The sequence below is a fragment of the Pongo pygmaeus genome, chromosome 18, assembly GCF_028885625.2.
Source record: "Pongo pygmaeus isolate AG05252 chromosome 18, NHGRI_mPonPyg2-v2.0_pri, whole genome shotgun sequence".
Taxonomy (NCBI): domain Eukaryota; kingdom Metazoa; phylum Chordata; class Mammalia; order Primates; family Hominidae; genus Pongo; species Pongo pygmaeus.
In genome coordinates, this window is record NC_072391.2 from 13,303,544 (window position 1) to 13,322,817 (window position 19,274).

Sequence of the window (19,274 nt, forward strand, 5' to 3'; positions counted from 1 at the left end):
GAAAGCTGATGTGATCCAGGCCTTATGCGCTTCTTATCCGTAACTCAACTGCTGAAACATAAAGCTCTTGTTCTTTGGGCTGTCCCATCTGACAGCTCCATCATTACCGGATCCTCCTGTTCAAATGTCCACAACACTCAGGAACAGGTTCCTGTCCCAACCCTGATAAATGCTGCTCTTTCATATCTCAAGGGGAGAAAATGGGAATTTCACCAAATGTCTTCAGATTTGAGCATGCTGGATACACAGGCCGCTCATCTAAATCTGCAATGAAGGGGACAAACTTTCTCCTTTGGGAAAATCTTTATTACATAAATATATTTATGCCAAGATATACATGCACAGGAAGATCCCCCTATGCATCCAGGTGTCATCTATGAAAGACACAAGGGTCACTGGTTGTAACTGAATCTCATGGCACCTCATTTTCATCATCACTGGATGATTTCTCTGGGTTAGCAAGGGTCAGGAAGACCTGTTCCAGTGTGATCTGACTGACAGAATAGTCTTCTAAATCGAATTGCTCTTTAGCTTGCTCCAAAATGCCAAACACCTTTAACAACAGCAACAAAAACATAGTTACTACTGCAATCTCCCCTTCAGCCCCCAACTCAGATAAGCCTCTCCTCCACTCCCCCAATTCCTATCAAGTGTATGTTGGAGGACAAAAGGCACAGAAGGGAGAGGTGAGAAGGTGGAAGAACAGAGAATTGAGAAAGTGAGAGGAGGCCATTCTCTGTTCCCATTCTCTTGATGGATATGGAGTAATAATGGAATTCAGGGGAAGAAATTGAAGCTATTAAACTCTAGGGGTGTTTGAAAAGCAACCTAATGGTGCTACTCCCCCAATAATGCCAGGCTCCCATTCCACATTCCCAAATCCCAAATACTCCCCATCGTTAGTGCTCTCTTAACATGCAATGTTAGAAGGGCAAGTTTTCTACCATCACCTTTCCCCAGCGACAGTCCTTGCTAGGAATGTAGTAGTTAAGGATCCCTTGATTTTCATGTTTTAAGACACTACCTAAGAAAGGAAAATAGGACAGGTGAATAATCTCACAGGCTTCATTTGAAATCGCCAAAATATTACTACATTTACTTAATTATATACTGTGGAGGGGTGAATAGAGGAGGTCAATACAAAAGGAGATATAACCCACTAACCCACTCTCTTTGGTATCCATGACATGGTTAATGCTTTCAGCAGATTTATTCCTCATGAAATCATCTTATTATGTGGAGTTCATAGCAATTATTGAGGGCAGGATTTGAGGTACAATAAATTATCAGCTGACATGCCCAATGTAAGAAAACTGAGCCTTGTAAAAGTCTAATGTTTGCAGAGGGACCTGATCCATGATGGCCTATTAGAAGTAGCTGCGGTTCACAGCACTCATGGAGAGGAATGGAGAGGGGTGAGTGAACTTAGTACCTTCGACTGACATATCCAGGTTCTCGCATTGGGACCCACTAGGCTAAAAACTCGACCCATGGAGAACAAAGAAGAGCAGGGGGTGGAGATGGCCCACCAAAGAGCTAAACGAAGCCAAAGGAACCCCCACCCCTAGGCAAGAGAAGCAGCGAGTAATGGTGAGACCTTGCCCAGGAAACCATGCTTTTCCCATGGATCTTTGCAACCCACAGATCAAGAGATCCCCCCATGAGCCCACACCACCAGGGCCTTGGGTCTGATACACAGAACTGTGTGAAGTCTTGACAGAGCAGCCACTCAGGCACACACAGAGACCCAGGAGTTTTATATACTCCAGTCTTGGGATCCCTGGCAAGGTGGGAGGTCCATCTGTACATATCCCTAGGAAGGAAGCTGAATCCAGGGAGCCAAGCAGTGTCATTCTGCAGGCCCCACTTCCACGTCACATCACAAATTAAGACCTACTGGTTTGGAATCCCAGCCAACAAATGGCAATGAGTTAGAGTCTCCCTGAGATGGGTCCAAGTTCCTGGAGGAGGGGCAGCTGCCATCTCTGTGGTTTGGTCAACTCAGCTGCTTCAGCCTGTCAGCTTTGAAGAATACAGGCAGTCCGAACAAGGAAAGGTCCCACACAACACAGCACACCTGCTCTACCAATAAGCAGCCAGACTGCTGCTTTGGGTGGGTCCCTGATCCCTTTCCTCCTGACTGAATGAGACCTCCCAATAGGGGTCTCTAGCTACCTCCTACAGGTACATGTAGGCTGGTGACCAAAGGAGGGACTCCTCCCTAACTCATTCTATGAGGCCAGCATCATCCTGATACCAAAACCTGGCAGAGACACAACAAAAAAAGAAAACTTCAGGCCAATATCCTTGATGAACATCAATGCAAAAATTCTCAATAAAATACTGGCAAACTGAATCCACCCACACATCAAAAAGCTTGTCCACCATGATCAAGTTGGCTTCATCCCTAGGATGCAAGTTTGGTTCAACATATGCAAATTAATAAATGTGATTCACCACGTAAACAGAACTAAAGACAAAAACCACTGATTAGCTCAATAGATGCAGAAAAGGCCTTCGATAAAATTCAACATCCCTTCATGTTAAAAGTTCTCAATACACTAGATATCGAAAGGACATACCTCAAACTAATAAGAGCCATGACATGACATATGACAAACCCACTGCCAATATCATACTGAATGGGCAAAAGCTGGAAACATTCCCCTTGAAAACTGGCACAAGAACAACTGGCACAAGAATGTCCTCTCTTACCACTCCTATTCAACATAGTATTGGATACAGTATCTTGATTGGCAGGTTTTTTTCTCTTCAGTACTTTGAACATGTCATCCTACTCTCTCCTTGCCTATGAGGTCCTGGTTGAGACACCTACAGCTAGCCTTATGGAATCTCCCTTATACGTTATTTGCTTTTTTTTTTTCTCTTGCTGCTTTCAGATCCTCTCTTTGTGCTTGATTTTTGACCATTTAATTATAATGTCTTGATGTAGCCTTGTTTGTATTGAATCCGAATGCAGATATGTGACCCTCTTGTACCTGGATATTTATGTTTTTCTTAATATTTGGAAAATCTTCTGCTTTTATTTCTTTAAATAAGCTTTCCAACAATTTCTTTTTTCTTCTTCCTCACAAAATCTAATAATGTAAACACTGGCTCTTTTGATGCTGTTCTATAATTCCCATGAGCTTTCTTCATTCCTTTTAATTTTTCTTTTAATCATCTAACTGTATATTTTCAAAAAACCTATTTTGAGTTGACATTTTTTCTCTGCTTGATAAATTCTGCTGTTAATGCTTTCTACTGCATTCTTCATTTTATTCACTGTATATTACATATCCATGATTTCTGTTTGATTTTTTTAAAAAGTAATTTCAATTTCTCTATTAAGTTACTAGTCTGGGTCATTTATTGTTTACCCGATTTTGTTGAATAGTTTTTCTGTGTTATCTTGAGGTGTGCAGAGCTTTTTGTTTTCGTTTTTGTTTTTAAGATGGAGTCTTGCTCTGTTGCCCAGGCTGGAGTCCAGTGGCGTGATCTCGGCTCACCGCAACCTCCACCTTCTGGGTTCAAGTGATTCTCCTGCCTCAGTCTCCCAAGTAGCTGGGATTACAGGCACCCACCACCATGCCTGGCTAATTTTTGTATTTTTAGTAGAGGTGGGGTTTCACCATATTGGCCAGGCTGGTCTCAAACTCCTGACCTTGTGATCCGCCTGCCTTGGCCTCCCAAAGTGCTGGGATTACAGATGTGAGCCACTGTGCCCAGCCTATAGAGCTTTCCTAAAGTGATTTATTGATCACATCAAATAGAACTCTTGATACAATAAGTCCTCAAAAATATTTGCTACATGAATGCATAAGTGAATATTCAACTTCTTAATGGACATACCCATCTACATGTGTCAAGGACACGCCGTAAACACTATGACCAACACTGAGGTGATAATTTTTCCACACAGCTCATTCTCCACATATGCTTGACCATCCATTTTGTATCTATTTTCTGATTTTCTTTTCTTTTTGCTTTTTTGAGACAGAGTCTCTCTCTGTCACCCAGGCTAAAGTACAATGGCATGACCTCTGTTCATTGGAACGTCCGCCTCCCCGGTTCAAGCAATTCTCCTGCCTCAGCCTCCTGAGTAACTGAGACCACAGGTACGTGCTACCATGTACAGCTAATTTTTGTATTTTTAATGGATATGGGGATTCATCATGTTGGCCAGGCTGGTCTCGAACTCCTGACCTCAGATGATCCGCCCACCTCAGCCTCCCAAAGTGCTGGGATTACAAGCATGAGCCACTGTGCCCAGCCCTGATTTTCATTCTTACTGTGTAATCAATTTTGCTATTTTCCATTGCCTAGGAGACAAATGTTCAACCCCTTAGCCTAACACACAACAGGAACTTCTGTGGTATTTTGCTCAGCCTACCAAAGTGGAAACTAAGATGAAAAACCAGAATTATTAAAAGCCTTGCCATTGCCCATGCTTTAGGTTAAGGAAAGAGAGATAAGACATCGAAATGGATGCTCTCTCTTGTACTGTTCCATGTAGGCAGAGAGGTGCTTACTGAATTTAGCATGAAGAAACGGCACTCAGAAACCAAACTACTCTTGAAAGGGGAGAAATACTAGTTCTTATTTGCATTTCAATACCATATCCTAGCTGAGACAGCAAAAGCATAAAGTTGCATGAGCAGTGTGAAGGAAAAAACCTTAAAATTTGGCATGAATAATCTGTAAAAATAATTGAGAATTATGCTAAAATAGGACATTAGATACATAATTTATTTTTAGTTTTTATTTATTATCATTAATTTTTTTAGAGATGGGGTCTTGCTCTGTCACCCAGGCTGGAGTGCAATGGCACAATCCTAGCTCATTGCAGCCTTAAACCCTGGGGCTCAAGCAGTTCTCTGGCCTCAGCCTCCCAAGTTGCTGGAATTACAGGCATGAGCTACTGTGCCCAACTAATTTATATGGACAGCACAAACATAAAACTGCCTTGTTAGGTGATGTAAGAGTTTGTGAGGACCTCTGCTTTTTGTGAAACTTAGCATAATCTGGCATAAGAGACATACAGTATCAAACATTGCCAAAGGAGCATTATAGAAAATCAATACCTATCAATAACTCACAGAAAACTGGTATTGAAGACATAAATCATATGGATGGTGAGAACAACAAATATGATTTAACACATTTCTCAAACTCCTGAGCTCAAGTGACCTGCCCACCTCAGCCTCCCAATAGTGCTGGGATTACAGGCGTGAACCACTGCGCCCGGCCAGTTTAATACACTTCTGACAAAGGCAGCACAACTTAATTTACCTGGAAATGTTGTTGCAACATAACATTTGAAATCCTGTAATCTATCTTCAGTCTTGACCTTAACCTTCAGGATGTAAATGTTGCCAAACTTGTTCTTGAGATGCTGAGGGCTGCCCAAGCAAGTGAACTTCCCTTGCACCATGATGGCTAGATTGGTACAGAGGGCGTCACATTCCTCCATACTTGCAAAACAAAAGGGCAGAACATTGTAAGGGTAAAAATAAAAAGTTCTCTATTGGAAGACATTGTGTAGCTCAATCAGAGCCAGAATTTTGTGACCCTATTTTCAATCAGAAGTTATATTTTTCCAATCATAAAGCACATAGATGGGAAGTGGGAATTTTTCAAATGAAAAAGAACACAGTGCCCAATTTTCAAATAGAACATCTTCTGAAGTCCTGTCTTTTCCTCACTTTTTTTTTTAAAACTCAGTGAGGATTTTTAGCCATTTGATTTATTAGGATTAACATGAATCCTAATTCCTAATGAGGAGCTAACATACTCAGGCAAGTTTAGTGTCCAATATTATCCACTGGGCCTAAATAATTCCTTCTTATAGCCACTAAAACCCTTGCTAGCCTTCAACCAAGCCTCCCAATGAGCCATACCTGTGGGAGGTTATAACGATGGCTTTTCCACTTTCACGTGTCTTTGTCACCGTGTTCCAGAGCAGGCGTCTGGCTACTGGGTCCATGCCAGTTGATGGCTCATCCAGGAAGATGACTGAAGACCTTCCCATTAGGGCAATAGCAGTACTCAGCCTACGTTTGTTTCCTCCACTTCATGGCCAAAGAAGGAGAGAAAAAGTGAGAGAAAAAATGGCTATACATATCAGCTATGTATAGGAAAGAGTTAGTACAAATTTCCCAAATGCTGAGAGTCTCAGCAAACACTTAACATGGATGTCCCAATGCTGATTATATGTGACTTTGATTAGGTAGCAGACCCAATTACAGACGTGTATATCAATTCATTTTAATTTGAGATATAGAGGAGTGACTTTTATGTAATTGATTTTGGCAGCATTATCAGTGGCATTTATTTACCCATGTTTTTAGAGTGTTACGGTTTCCAAGGCACATAAATCACATCATAATTCAAAGGGCCTGCATTCCTCCTTACTTGGTAGACAAAGAACTATAGGGACACTAGGAAGAGAAGACATTCCTTTTTTTGAGGTTCAGAGGATATAGTTCAAATAGAACCAAGACTTTGGGTTTCATCTCTGCAAAGGGAAGATGTGGCACTGTATTGATTTCAGATGCCTTGTTACTGGCATCTGAAGCCTAGCAGAACATTAGATAGTTTCACAAGTAGGTAATTGTGGGAAGAGGAGCTTAGGTGGAGCTGTAAGCTTCATTTCAAACAGCAAGAACCTCAATATTAGCAGCATCAACAGAAAAGAGCAGTAGCATAGTGACTTACCTGTAGGTGTTGATAAGCCTGTCAGCATGAGACTCCAGTTCCAGTGAATTCAAACATTTGTTCACATACAGCCCAATCTGGGGCTCAGAGACTCCCCATATTCTGGCATACATAATCATTATTTCCTGAGCAGTCATATATTCCAGCAAGGCATGAAATTGAGGACAGTAGCCAATTCTTGACCTCACCTAATAACAAAAATTGCCTTGAGTAAAGAGCCAAGTCAGCCATCCCACTCTACATCCATGGATGAGATGGCAAACCTGCAGTCCTCCAAGCCATGCTTCTAAGAGTCCTACCAAGACTATGTTTTTCCTAAAGGGCTACAAAATTACAGCTGTCAGACCTATTGTAGGACATTGGAATAATAGCTTCTGTAATTCAGTTTTAATGATCTTGGGGATAAAGAAGTTAGAAATAAAATTCTAGAGCCACACAATTTGGAGGAGTATTAGAATATGAGATGCTCTTCTCATTAACCAGGAACTCTAAGGAGCATGGCAACCATGATGTTTTGGCTTTGTTTAACCTGTAGAGCCATATGTATATCTTGTTCCAGGGTAAGGCTGAACCAGAAGCAAAGCCTTTCTGCATTCATCCCCAAATCAGAGACTGCAATAACTGTTGCTTCACCAATTAGTCAAACCCTTCTGTTGATTTACACTGAGGTGCACATAGCCTAAGAGCCAGAGAAAAAGGCTATCAATTTAAATTAAATTAAATTACTAATTAATTTACAGTGTTTCCAAACTATTAATGCCCCCTAAACTCCTGGCATGGCACAAGCTCCTGCCCCTCTATTTGAAGTGACAGGGGCTTTAAAGGACTAGCTCCCTTTACACACCATCCTTCATTTTTCTCATTTTCCTCTTTTGGGATTCATATATTAAGTATTAGGGCATTAAAACACAACTGTATATATAAAGAAAAATATAAAGTAACCACACATGCTCAGGGAAAGACACAGGCTCAGAAAATGCCTGAGAAGAACTTAGTTTCACACCCCAGGCTGATCCTAAGCACAGAGACAGCCTACAACAATCCAAAAAACAAAAACAATAAACAAAAAGTAACAAACAACAGCAAACCTAGGAGAATGAGGAAAATATAATTTCCAGAATTACCACTTTATTAGAGTCAAATGTCCAGTTTTTAATAAAACTCAGAAGCATACAAAGAAACAGGAAAGTATGACCCATCAAAGGATCAAAGGAAAAAAAAATGAATGGAAACTGTACTGAAAAAGACATGAGGGCAGATATACTAGAAAAATACTTTAAAATACTGTCTTAATGATGCTTTAAAAACTAGAGGAAGATGTGGAGGAACTCAAGAAAATGATGTACAAACAAAATGGCAATATCAATAAGGAGGTAGAAAACTTTAAAAGGAAACAAAAAAATTCTAGAGTGGAAAAGTACAATAACTCAAATAAAATATTAACTAGTAGGATTGAAAGTCATGTTTGAATAGGCAGAAGAAAAAGTTACCTAACTTGAATATAGGACAATGGCAATTATTGAGTCTGAGGAACAGGAAGTAAAAAGATTGAAAAAAGAAAAAAAAAAAAAGATCAAAGAAACATAAACAGAGCCTAAGGGACTTTTGAAACACCATCAAGTGGACTAATATATACATTGTGGTATTTAAGAAGGAGAAGAAAGACAAGGGCAGAGAGATAATTTGAAGAAATAATGATTGAAAACTTTCCAAATTTGATGAATATAAACATCCAAGAGCCCAATGAACTCTAAGTAAAATGAACTCAAAGAGACCCACACCAAGACATGTTATTATCAATTCGGCAAAAGCCAAAGACAGAGAGAGGATATTGAAATCAGGAAGACAGAAGCCATGGATCACGTTTTAAAAAAGTCTCTGAAGATTATCAGCAGATATCAGAAGCTTCGGCAGCCAGAGGCAATGGGCTAAACCAGAAGCAAAGCCTTTCCCCATTCACCCTCAAAAGTGTTAACAGAAGAAAACTGTCAAACAGAAATCTTGTATCTGGCAAAACTATTTCAAGAGTGAAGAATAAATTAAGACATTCTCAGATAAATGAAAGTTGATGGAGTTTGTTGTCAATAGAACTGTCCTGAACGAAATGCTCAAGGAAGTCCTACAAGGTGAAATGAAAAGACACTGGACAATAAGTTAATGCCATATGAAGTAAAGATCTCAATAAAGGTAAATACATAGGGAATTATAAAAGCTAATCATATCATAACAAAAGTTTCTTACTTTACATTTTGTTTTCTATGTAATTTAAAATTTTAATGCATTTAAAATAATTATTTATGTTTTGGGCACATAGTCTATAAAGATGTAATTCTGTGACATCAGCAACTGAAAGGGGTGTAAAGGAGCAGAGTATTTTTACGTTACTGAAGTTAAGTTGATATAAATCCAAATTAGTATTATAACATTAGTATATTAAATGTAATCTGTCTGGTAACTACAAAGAAAATAGTTATAGAATATGTACAAAAGAAAATGAGAAAGGAATTTAAATGTTTTACTACAAAAAACTCAACTAAATACAAAGGAAAATAGTAATGCTGGGCAGGCATGGTGGCTCACACCTGTAATCCCAGCACTTTGGGAGGCTGAGGCGGGCAGATCACTTGAGGTCAGGAGTTCGAGACCAGCCTGGCCAACATGGTGAAATCTGTCTCTACTAAAGGAAAAAAAAAAAAAAAAATTAGCCTGGTGTGCTGGCACCAGCCTGTAATCTCAGCTACTCTGAAGGCTGAGGCAGGAGAACCGCTGGAATGCGGGAGGCGGAGATTGCAATGAGCTGAGATTGTGCCACCACACTCCAGCATGGGTGACAGAGTGAGACTCAGTCTCAAAAAAAAAAAAAAAAAAAAAAGTAATGCAGGAAATTGGGGATATAAAAGCTATAAGGCATATAGAAAAAATAGCAAAATAATGGAAATAAGTTTCTCCTTATAAGTAATCACTTTAAATAAAAATAAACTCTCCAATCAAAAGACAGAGATTGGCAGAATGAATTAAAAAAAAATGACCCAACTAGAAGCCATCTCCAACAGACTCACTTAAGATCCAAAGACATAAGTAGACTGAAAATGAAAGGATGGAAAAAAAGACATTTTATGCATTTAGTAATCAAATGGGGTGTAGGGGTGGCTACACTAATATCAGATAAAATAGACCTTAAATCAAGAAAATTTAGAAGAAGCAAAGAATATTACATATTAATAAAAGGTTCAATTCAGGATGAAGATATAAAAAGTAAAAACATTTACACACCTAATAGCAGACCATCAAAATAGATGAAGAAAAAACTGACAGAATTGAAGAAACAATTCTCTAATAATAGTTGGATATTTTAATATCCTACTCTCATTAATGGGTAGAAAAACCAGACAGAAGATCAATAGGGAAACAGAGACCTTAAATAACACAATAAACCAATTAGATCTAACTAACATATGCAGAATGCTAATCAACAAAAACAGAGTGCACATTCTTTTCACATGCACATGGGACATCTTCCAGGATGGACCATATTTTAGGCTACAAATTAAATCTCAGTAGATTTGAAAAGATAAACCATCTTTTCCAACCACAATTGAATGAATTTAGGTATCATTAACAGGAGAAAACCTGGAAAATTCACAAATTTGCAGAAATTAAACTATACACTCTTAAACAACCAATGGCTAAATGAAGAAATGATAAGAGAATTTAGAAAATGCTTAGAGATGAGTGAAAACAAATAAAACACTACACAAAAACTCATGGGACTCAGCAAAAGCAGTGTTCAGGAGGAAATGTATAGCTATGTTCTGTCCTTGGAGCCAATGGTCAGTGTTGCCCCAAAAGTGGTGGCGAGGAGTTCTTACAATGGACTGCCCCACATCACCCTGAGGTAGGGCCAATTGGGATTCCAAAGAAAGAAGCCCTAGATAACAGTCCAAAACATTTGTTAGAAAAATTTACATACAAGAGTTGTGGTGTCCTTGTGATGGATAGTAAGAAAGAAGATGTTCTACCTGGGTACGGCTATAAGGAGGGAGTTGGTTTACAGAGTGTTTAAAGAATTTGGCTCAGGGCCAGGGCTACTTTCTATGTGTTTAGCAAGATGTTTGACCTTTCAGTTTTGGGCAACAACTTAAACAACCTTATCAGTGTCTTGGAATGTTCCTTGGCACCTTCTGGGCCCTGGCTTGGGTCTAAGCCTGGAAGGGAAGGCATAAAGCTGGCCCTGAGCAGCAACTCAGGTTGGTCAAGGCACTCTGTGTTTTCTCAGTCAGGACAAAGATAGAAAACAGGGGGAACTGGGGGCCATGCAAGCTATACATGCTTACATTAAAAAACAAAGAGACAAAAATAAACATGGAAACCAGCTGTGTGACTCCTGGATGTAAGTCAAGTTTCCATTGACTCTGGCACCATGAAAAAGTGATGAATTCATATAGCCCTTGCTACTTCTACATTTAAACAAGCAGTGCCACCCCTGTATTTAAAATTAGATCTGCCAATATCTCATGAGCCATAGTTGCTGCTCAGCATGTCTCTGAGTGGGAAAAACCACCAAATATCAAGCACAAAGTTGATAGATATGCATAGATTTGAACTAGTTTGGTCACCATTATGGCCTTCTATGTAATACCTTCACAGCCCTGACTAGGAGTTCTATTTCCCTATCCTCCCATATCTAAATGGTGCTGGAGACCAAGTCGTCTCTTGTCTCTTGACTCTACTATAACCACTATAGCAACCATCCCATTTTTTTCTCCAGGCAGAGAAAGACAATACAATAACAATGACAAAAAAGGGAGCATCCTAGCAAATTATAACCATGATCCAGTTTTATATCCCTGAAGATTCACTCAGTCAGATTGCTTGGACCCTGACTTCTATTTGGAAGAGATAGTTGCATTTGATATGAAGTCAGATCTCATAGTTAACAAAGATTCTAAGAAGCTTAGTGGTAATGTTGTGGCACTTTCCAAGTTAATCAAAGTGAGTTTTTCTATGGATTTATCTCTTCTCTGGATTTATTTTATTTTCCTCTTAATTTTTCTTGAATTTTTATTCATCTATTCTGTTCATGTTGTACAAGGTATAGGGAAATATGTGTAACAGATTGATCTATTTTTTTCTTTAAAAAATCAGTTACATTTCTGTATACCAACAATAAAAACCCCCAAAAGGAAATAAAGAAAACAATTCAATTTATATAGCATCAAAAAGAATAAAATGCATAGGAATAGACTTAGCCAATAAGTTAAAAGTCTTGTACACTGAAAACCATAAAAATTGCTGAAAAATTAAAGAAGATATAAATAAATAGGAATACATCCCATGTTCATGGATTGAGAGACTTACTATTGTTGTTACAAATAATCTACAGATTTAATGCAATTTCTATCAAAATCCTGATAATTTTTCTTTTTGCAGAAGTAGAAAAACGCTCCTAAAATTCATGTAGAACCTTCAGGGACCCAAATGGCCAAATCAATCTTTTGAAAGGAACGATGAAATTGGAAGATTCATACTTTATAAATTCAAAGCTTACTGAAAAGTTTCAGTAATGAAAAACTGTGTGGCATAAATACAGACATATAGATCAGTAAAATAGAACAGAGACCCAGAAATAAATCCTCAGGAAATGATCAACTGAATCACACATGGGTGCCAAGACCATTCAATAGGGAAAGGACAGACTTTTCAACAAACGGTGTTGAGAAAACTGGATATTCACATGAATAAGATTGATGTTGGATCCTTACCTTACACCATATACCATAATTAACTCAAAATGGATCAAAGACCTAAACATGTGAGTTACATTATAAAACACTTAGAAAAAAAATAGAGGAAAAACTTCATGACATCGAATTTGACAATGGTTTTGTGGACAGAACACCAAAATCACAGGCAATAAAAGAAAAATTAGATAAACTGAACTTCAAATTAAAACACTTGTGCACCAAAGGACACCAGAAAAGGCAGAAAAAGCTTCTTTCTAAGGTTACACCCTCTCTTCCAGGTGGCATGTACAGCCAATGACTGGCAGATGCAGAGATACAAAGGTTAGTGACCGTGTTTCAATTGGGGTACTTGTGAAAGGCCATCTTGCTGCAGAGTTCTCAGTAAAATGGAGCAAGGCCTCAGGTACAAGTGAATTGCAGGTCATCTTCTCCTTCTGCCCAGACTTGCCATCCTTATGCCCTTACAGCACCTTGTCTGGCATATGTTAGATGTAATGGGAAAAAATATTTACAAATCATGTATGAATTAATATCCAGAATATATAAAGGATTCCTCCAATTCAACATCAACAGAAACCAAATGACCCAATCTAAAATCGTCCAAATGATTAATATAGGCACTTCTCCAAGAAGATACACAAATGGCCAATAAGCACATGAAAAAAATGCCCAACACCACTAATTGTTAGGGAAATGCATATCAAAACTACAAGGGGATACCACCTCACAGTCATTAGGATGGCTACTATTAAAACAAAAATTAAGAAGAGTTAGTGATTATGTGGATAAATTGGAACTCTTGTGCATTGCTGGTGGGAATGTAAAATGATACAGCTGCTGTGGAATACAGTATAGAAGTTCTTATGAAAATAATCATAGAATTACTATATGATTCTGCATTCAACCTATAGGTATGTATCCCAGATAATCAAAAGCAGGGGCTCAAACAGATATTTGTATACTAATGTTTATAGTTGCATTATTTGCAGGAGCCAAAAGGTACAAACAACCCAAATGTCCCATAAATGGATGAATGGAAAAACAAAATGTTGTATACTCATACAAAGGAATATTATTCAGCCTTAAAACAGAATGAATTTTTTTTTTGTTTTTTTTTTTTTTTGAGACGGAGTTTCACTCTTGTTGCCCAGGCTGGAGTGCGATGGCACAATCTTGGCTCACTGTAACCTCCACCTCCTCGGTTCAAGCAATTCTCCCACCTCAGCCTCTCAAATAGTTGGGATTGTAGGCACACACCACCACACCTGGTTAATTTTTGTATTTTTAGTAGAGATGGAGTTTCACCATGCTGGCCGGCCTAACTCCTGACTTCAAGTGATCTGCCTGCCTTGGCCTCCCAAAGTACTGGGATTAAAGGCACGAGCTACTGCTCCCAGCCAAACTGAATGAAATTCAAATACGTAGGTGAACCTTGAAGGTATTGTGCTAGGTGAAGTATATCAGATACACAAGGAAAATTTTATGTTATTCTACTTACATGAGGTACCTAGTATATTATTATCATGACATACATAGGTAGTCACTATCAATATTTTAGTGTATGACATTTTAGTGTTTTTTCACCCTGGATGTGTATACATGTGTGTATATACGTAAACAGGTAAAATTGGAATCACAGTAGCCGGGTGTGGTAGCCCATGCCTGTAATCCCAGCTCTTTGGGAGGTGGAAGCAAGAGAATCACCTGAGGCCAGGAGGTCAAGACCCACCTGGGCAACATGGCAAAAAGTACATCTCCACTAAAAATACAAAAATTCATTGGGCAAGGTGGTGCACACCCGTAGTCCCAGCTACCAGGGAGGGCTGGGTGGGAGGAGTGCTTGAGCCTGGGAGGTGGAGGCTGCAGTGAGCCGAGATCACACCACAGCACTCTAGCCTGGGTGACAGAGCGAGACTCTGTTTAAAAAAAAAAAAAATGGAATCACAGTATTTTTAAATTTCTACCATTATCATTCTATAAAATATGATTGAGATTATAGTGTACACTTGATCTTAGCCAAAAGATCCAGAACAACAGCTCACACTTTATATTACAATTTGTATTCTACTTTTCCTGATATTTTGATTAAATTGTGATATGTTTTCCCTATGACATTTCCCTATTACATTTCTTTGTAAACATCATTTTAAATAAGTGTACAGTGTTACATTGCAGGCATACCGTAAGTTTAGCCATTTCCCTTTTGTAAGATACTGACCCTTTTCTAATTTTTTCTACAGTTTACATAAATTGTAAAAAAATATATATTGTGTGAATGTATTTTTAGTAATTCAAATATTCCTTCGGGTAGATTTCCATGAGTTGAATTTTTAGATCCAATAGATGTATTTTTTCTTTTTTAAATTATAAAATATTTTAATGTAGAGATAATTACATGACAAAGATCCCTAAATGCATCAACTGTCTTTTAAGGGATACGCACCCTTTTATTTATATATTATGTCTGTAAGATTCATCCATTTTGTTGGTAGTAATTTGTTTTTTTGTTTTGTTTTGTTTTTTGTGAGACAGGGTTTCACTCTGTGGCCCAGGCTGGAGCGCAGTGGCACCATCACGGCTCACTGCAGCCTCCACCTCCCATGCTCAAGTGATCCTCCTGCCTCAGCCTCCTGAGTAGCTAGGACTACAGGCACACACCACCCATGCCTGGCTAATTTTTGTATTTTTTGTAGAGAAGGGATTTTGCCATGTTGCCCAGGCTGGTCTCGAACTCCTGGGCTCAAGCGATTTGCCCACCTCAGCCTCCTGAAGTGCTAGGATTACAGGTGTGAGCCATTGTGCCTGGCCAGTAGTTTGGTCTTCTTCATTGCTGTGCAGATTCAGTTGTATGAATATAGCATAATTTTTGTCCATTCTATTATTGATAGACATTTGAGTTGTTTTCATTTCTTGTCATTATGAGTAAAGCTTTTAACATTGGTGGACACAAGTATGTATTTCTCTTAGGGATATATCCAGGAATAGAATTGCTGCCAGACAGAAAAAAAAAAAAAAATATTTGTAGCTTTAGAGGGTATTGCCAGTTTTTTTTTATTTCTTTCTTTTTTTATTTTGAGACAGTCTCACTCTGTCGCCCAGGCTGGAATGCAGTGGCACAATCTCAGTTCACTGCAATCTCCGCCTCCCGGGTTCAAGCGATTCTCCTGCCTCAGTCTCCTGAGTAGCTGGGATTACGGGCATGTGCCATCACACCTGGCTAATTTTTGAATTTTTTTAGCACAGACGAGGTTTTGCCATGTTGGGCTGGTCTCGAACCCCTGACCTCCGGTGATCCGCCCACCTCAGCCTCCTAAAGTGCTAGGAATACAGGCGTGAGTCACCATGCCCAGCCGTTATCTCTCATTTTCTAAAGTGGTAGTACCGTTTTATACTCCCAACAGCAATAAATTGTAGTTACATTCTTACTAACTGCTAACTCATTTATTTACTAGCATCTGGACTAACATTTGGTATTGTCAGTCTTTTTAATTTTAGTCATTCTGGTAAGGGTGTAGTGCCCACCAGCCATCTCCAACAGATTTTAACATATATGCTTCAGATCTCTTTTAAGAAATATAAATTTAAATATTCATTGGTGAATCTAGTAAAGGACGTGTGTGTGTGTGTGTGTGTGTGTGTATATATATAGTATATATATACACACATATACAAGAAAATAACATATACATTATATAAAATAACGTATATATACACATACTGTATATATACACACACACAAATTATATATATATATATATATGTATGTATTTTGGAGACGGTCTCACTCTGTCATCTAGGTTGGAGTAGAGTGGTGTGGTCTTGCCTCACTGTAGCCTCAACCTCCCAGGCCCAAGCATTCCTCCTACCTCAGCCTCCTGAGTATCTGGGACTATAGGTTTTTGCCACCACACCTGGTTAATGTTTTATTTTTGTAGAGACAGAAACCTGCTTTGTTGCCCAGGCTGGTCTCAAACTCCTGAGCTCAAGGATTCCTCCCACCTTAGCCTCCCAAAGTGCTGGGATTATAGGCATGAACCACTGCACCTGGCCAAGGTCTATATTTTTCTTATTGTACTAATCTTGCAACTTTTCTGTAGATTTAAAATTTTTCAAAATTCTGTAAATAGTTTAAAAATATATAAATTTTAGATATAGCTGAAACCAACTACTTACCCTTTCCCAGCCTCCCAAAGTAATTACTATCCTGAATGTAATGTTTATTGTTTTGTTTTGTTTTGTTTTTGAGACAGCATCTCACTGTCACTGAGGTTGGAGTGCAGTGTCGTGATCTCAGCTCACTGCAACCTCTGCCCCCCAGGTTCAAGTGATTCTCCTGCCTCAGCCTCCTGAGTAGCTGGGATTACATGTGCGCCACCAGGCCCGGCTAATTTTTTTTTTTTTTTTTTTTTTTTTTTTTTGTATTTTTAGTAGAGACAGGGTTTCACCATGTTGGCCAGGCTGGTCTTGAACTCCCGACCTCAGACTAACCATCCGCCTCGGCTTCCCAAAGTGCTGGGATTACAGGTGTGAGCCACTGTGCCTGGCCTGGTACAACTAATTTTAAAAGCAGGTTGACACTCTAGTCCAATTGGCAGATGTGCATACCCCATGCCATTGTAATTTTTTCCCCTAGAAAAACTCCTATTCAGTCATACAGGGAAATGAGTATAAAAACATTTGCTGCTGCCATGTTTGTAATTGTGGACAATTGGGAATAATCTTTATACCTCATCAATGAAAAAATAGACCAATTATGGTTAATTCATGTAGAATACCATACAGTAGACTATGAACCAGAGTTACATGAATCAACATTCGTATTTCTCAAAAGCATAATGTGGGTCAGGCATGGTGGCTCACGCCTGTAATCCCAGCACTTTGGCAGGCTGAGGCAGGTGGATCACTTGAGCCCAGGAATTCAAGACCAGCCCGAGCAACACAGTGAAAACCTGCTCTGTCTTTTTAAAAGAAAAGCATATTGTGGAACAACAACAGAAAAAGGCAATTTGCAGAATTATGAAGTATGATATCACTTGTATAAATTATAAGAAAATGTTAAATAGTGCTATTATATATAATTTGTAGAGCTATACATATATACCTGAGAACAATAAACATTACATTCATGCAGCCAGGCACAGTGGCTCATGCCTGTAGTCTCAGCACTTTGGGAGACCAAGGCGGGCAGATCACTTGAGCTCAGGAATTGGAGACCAGCCTGGCCAACATGGTGAAACCCCATCTCCATTAAAAATACAAAAAATTAGCCGGGCATGGTGGCACGCCTGTAGTCGCAGCTACTCAGGAGCTTGAACCCGGGAGGTGGAGGTTGCAGTGAGCCGAGACTATGCCACTGCACTCCAGCCTGGGTGACAGAGAGAAAAAAACAGTTGTACCAATTTATACTCCCACTAGCATTAGATAAGAGTTCAAATTATGCGAGGCATGGTGTCTCACATCTGTAACCCCAGCATTTTTGGACTCTGTCTCAAAAAAAAAAATCCACATCTTTTACAACACATGATTGTTAGATTTTTTAGTTTTTGCCTATCGGATGATATATTCTTATTTACATTTTCATTTTCCTTATTACTAAGGGGGTTGAGCAGCTTCTCACATTAGGCCTTCCTCCTCTGCCCACATGACATGCCTATTCATATTCCTTCCCTGTTTCCTGCTGGGAAATCATTTTCTTTTTTTCGTTTCTTTTCTTTTTTTGAGACGGAGTTTTCCTCTTGTTGCCCAGGCTGGAGTGCAATGGCATGATCTCGGATCACTGCAACCTCCGCCTCCCAGGTTCAAGAGATTCTCCTGCCTCAGCCTCCCGAGTAGCTGGAATTACAGGCCTGCGCCACCACAACTGGCTAATTTTTGTATTTTCAGTAGAGATGGGGTTTCACCATGTTGGCCAGGCTAGTCTCAAACTCCTGGCCTCAAGTGATCCACCCACCTCGGCCTCCCAAAGTGCTGGGATTACAGTCATGAGCCATCGTGCCCAGCCACTGCCATGGTGTTTTCTTTTCTTTTTTTTTTTTTTAAAGATAAACCTCTGGGGTTTCTGGAAAGTAAAGCCCCGTGCTCCAAACAGCTCTGCTATACCTGTGTGCAAAATATTTTCATCTCTCTCTCCCCCAAGTGCATGCAAACACATATGGAACTGACATAGGCATCCACTGTCCCACTTCAAATTACACAGACGCACACGACAGATATTCTCACAGAAACGCAGTCAGCCAAGCCCAGAACCCATAGATCTAGGTCCACACTCACGCCTCCGCATGCTCCCCAGAAAGATGGATGCATCGCCCGCAGATAGAGATGGGCTCACCAATCCCACTCAAAACCCGCAGCCCGCTTACAGCTCGCAAGCCGCCCACAATGCCAGCCCCATAGCAAGCATCACTAGGGGCTCTGGAATAGGCAGGCGCCTTGTTCTCACTTCCTTTGGGTTGGTTTTATTTTAGTTGTTTTGTTTGTTGTTGTTCTTAGAGTTACCACCTGCCCCTCTGTCTCCCTACCCAGCCCCCAAGAATCCCCACCAAGCCTCCACTGCGCATGTGCCGTGCATCCCTCCCCCTCCTGGGTAACAGTAGGCGCTCCCGGGCGCTGGCGGCGGAAGAGATGGAGCCGCGGCGTCACGGGCGCCCGGCCCCTTAAAACGCTGCTGGCTGGAGCCACCTCCCTCCCTGCAGCCCGCAGCGGGGATGGAGTAAAGGGAGACCCGTCGACCTGGCCACGGGGATCAGCGATGGAGTTAAAGCAATCTTTGTCCACCCATCTGGAAGCCGAGAAGCCTCTGAGGCGCTATGGGGC

General features: G+C 39.9%; 1 protein-coding gene across 3 annotated transcripts; it reads right to left on the reverse strand.

Moving 5' to 3' along the window:
* Positions 1–308: 308 nt before the first annotated feature.
* On the reverse strand, positions 309–19,140 carry LOC129016227 (phospholipid-transporting ATPase ABCA3-like). Of its 3 annotated transcripts, none has more exons than XM_054455392.2 (6): positions 18,821–19,140; positions 6,718–6,905; positions 5,901–6,071; positions 5,293–5,474; positions 951–1,024; positions 309–553 (listed from the first exon to the last, which is right to left on the reverse strand). In XM_054455392.2, exons 2-6 carry the CDS (start codon positions 6,852–6,854, stop codon positions 413–415), a joined length of 705 nt encoding a protein of 234 aa, XP_054311367.1. In that variant the 5' UTR covers positions 6,855–6,905; positions 18,821–19,140; the 3' UTR covers positions 309–412. The 3 variants fall into 3 exon arrangements, with proteins under 3 accessions (XP_054311367.1, XP_063510738.1, XP_063510737.1); XM_063654668.1 differs by having other exon boundaries at positions 18,790–19,140; XM_063654667.1 differs by having other exon boundaries at positions 18,732–19,140.
* Positions 19,141–19,274: the final 134 nt, after the last annotated feature.

What these genes read in the sequence shown, in the direction of transcription:
- LOC129016227 (XM_063654667.1), bottom strand. Translation starts at nt 18,764, where the DNA reads ATGCATCCATCTTTCTGGGGAGCATGCGGAGGC. An exon ending in AGGCTTATCAACACCTACAG is followed by an intron (nt 6,072 to 6,717) that starts GTAAGTCACTAT and finishes TTGGCCATGAAG; the next exon opens with TGGAGGAAACAAACGTAGGC. An exon ending in AGGACTGTCGCTGGGGAAAG is followed by an intron (nt 554 to 950) that starts GTGATGGTAGAA and finishes CTGTTGTTAAAG; the next exon opens with GTGTTTGGCATTTTGGAGCA.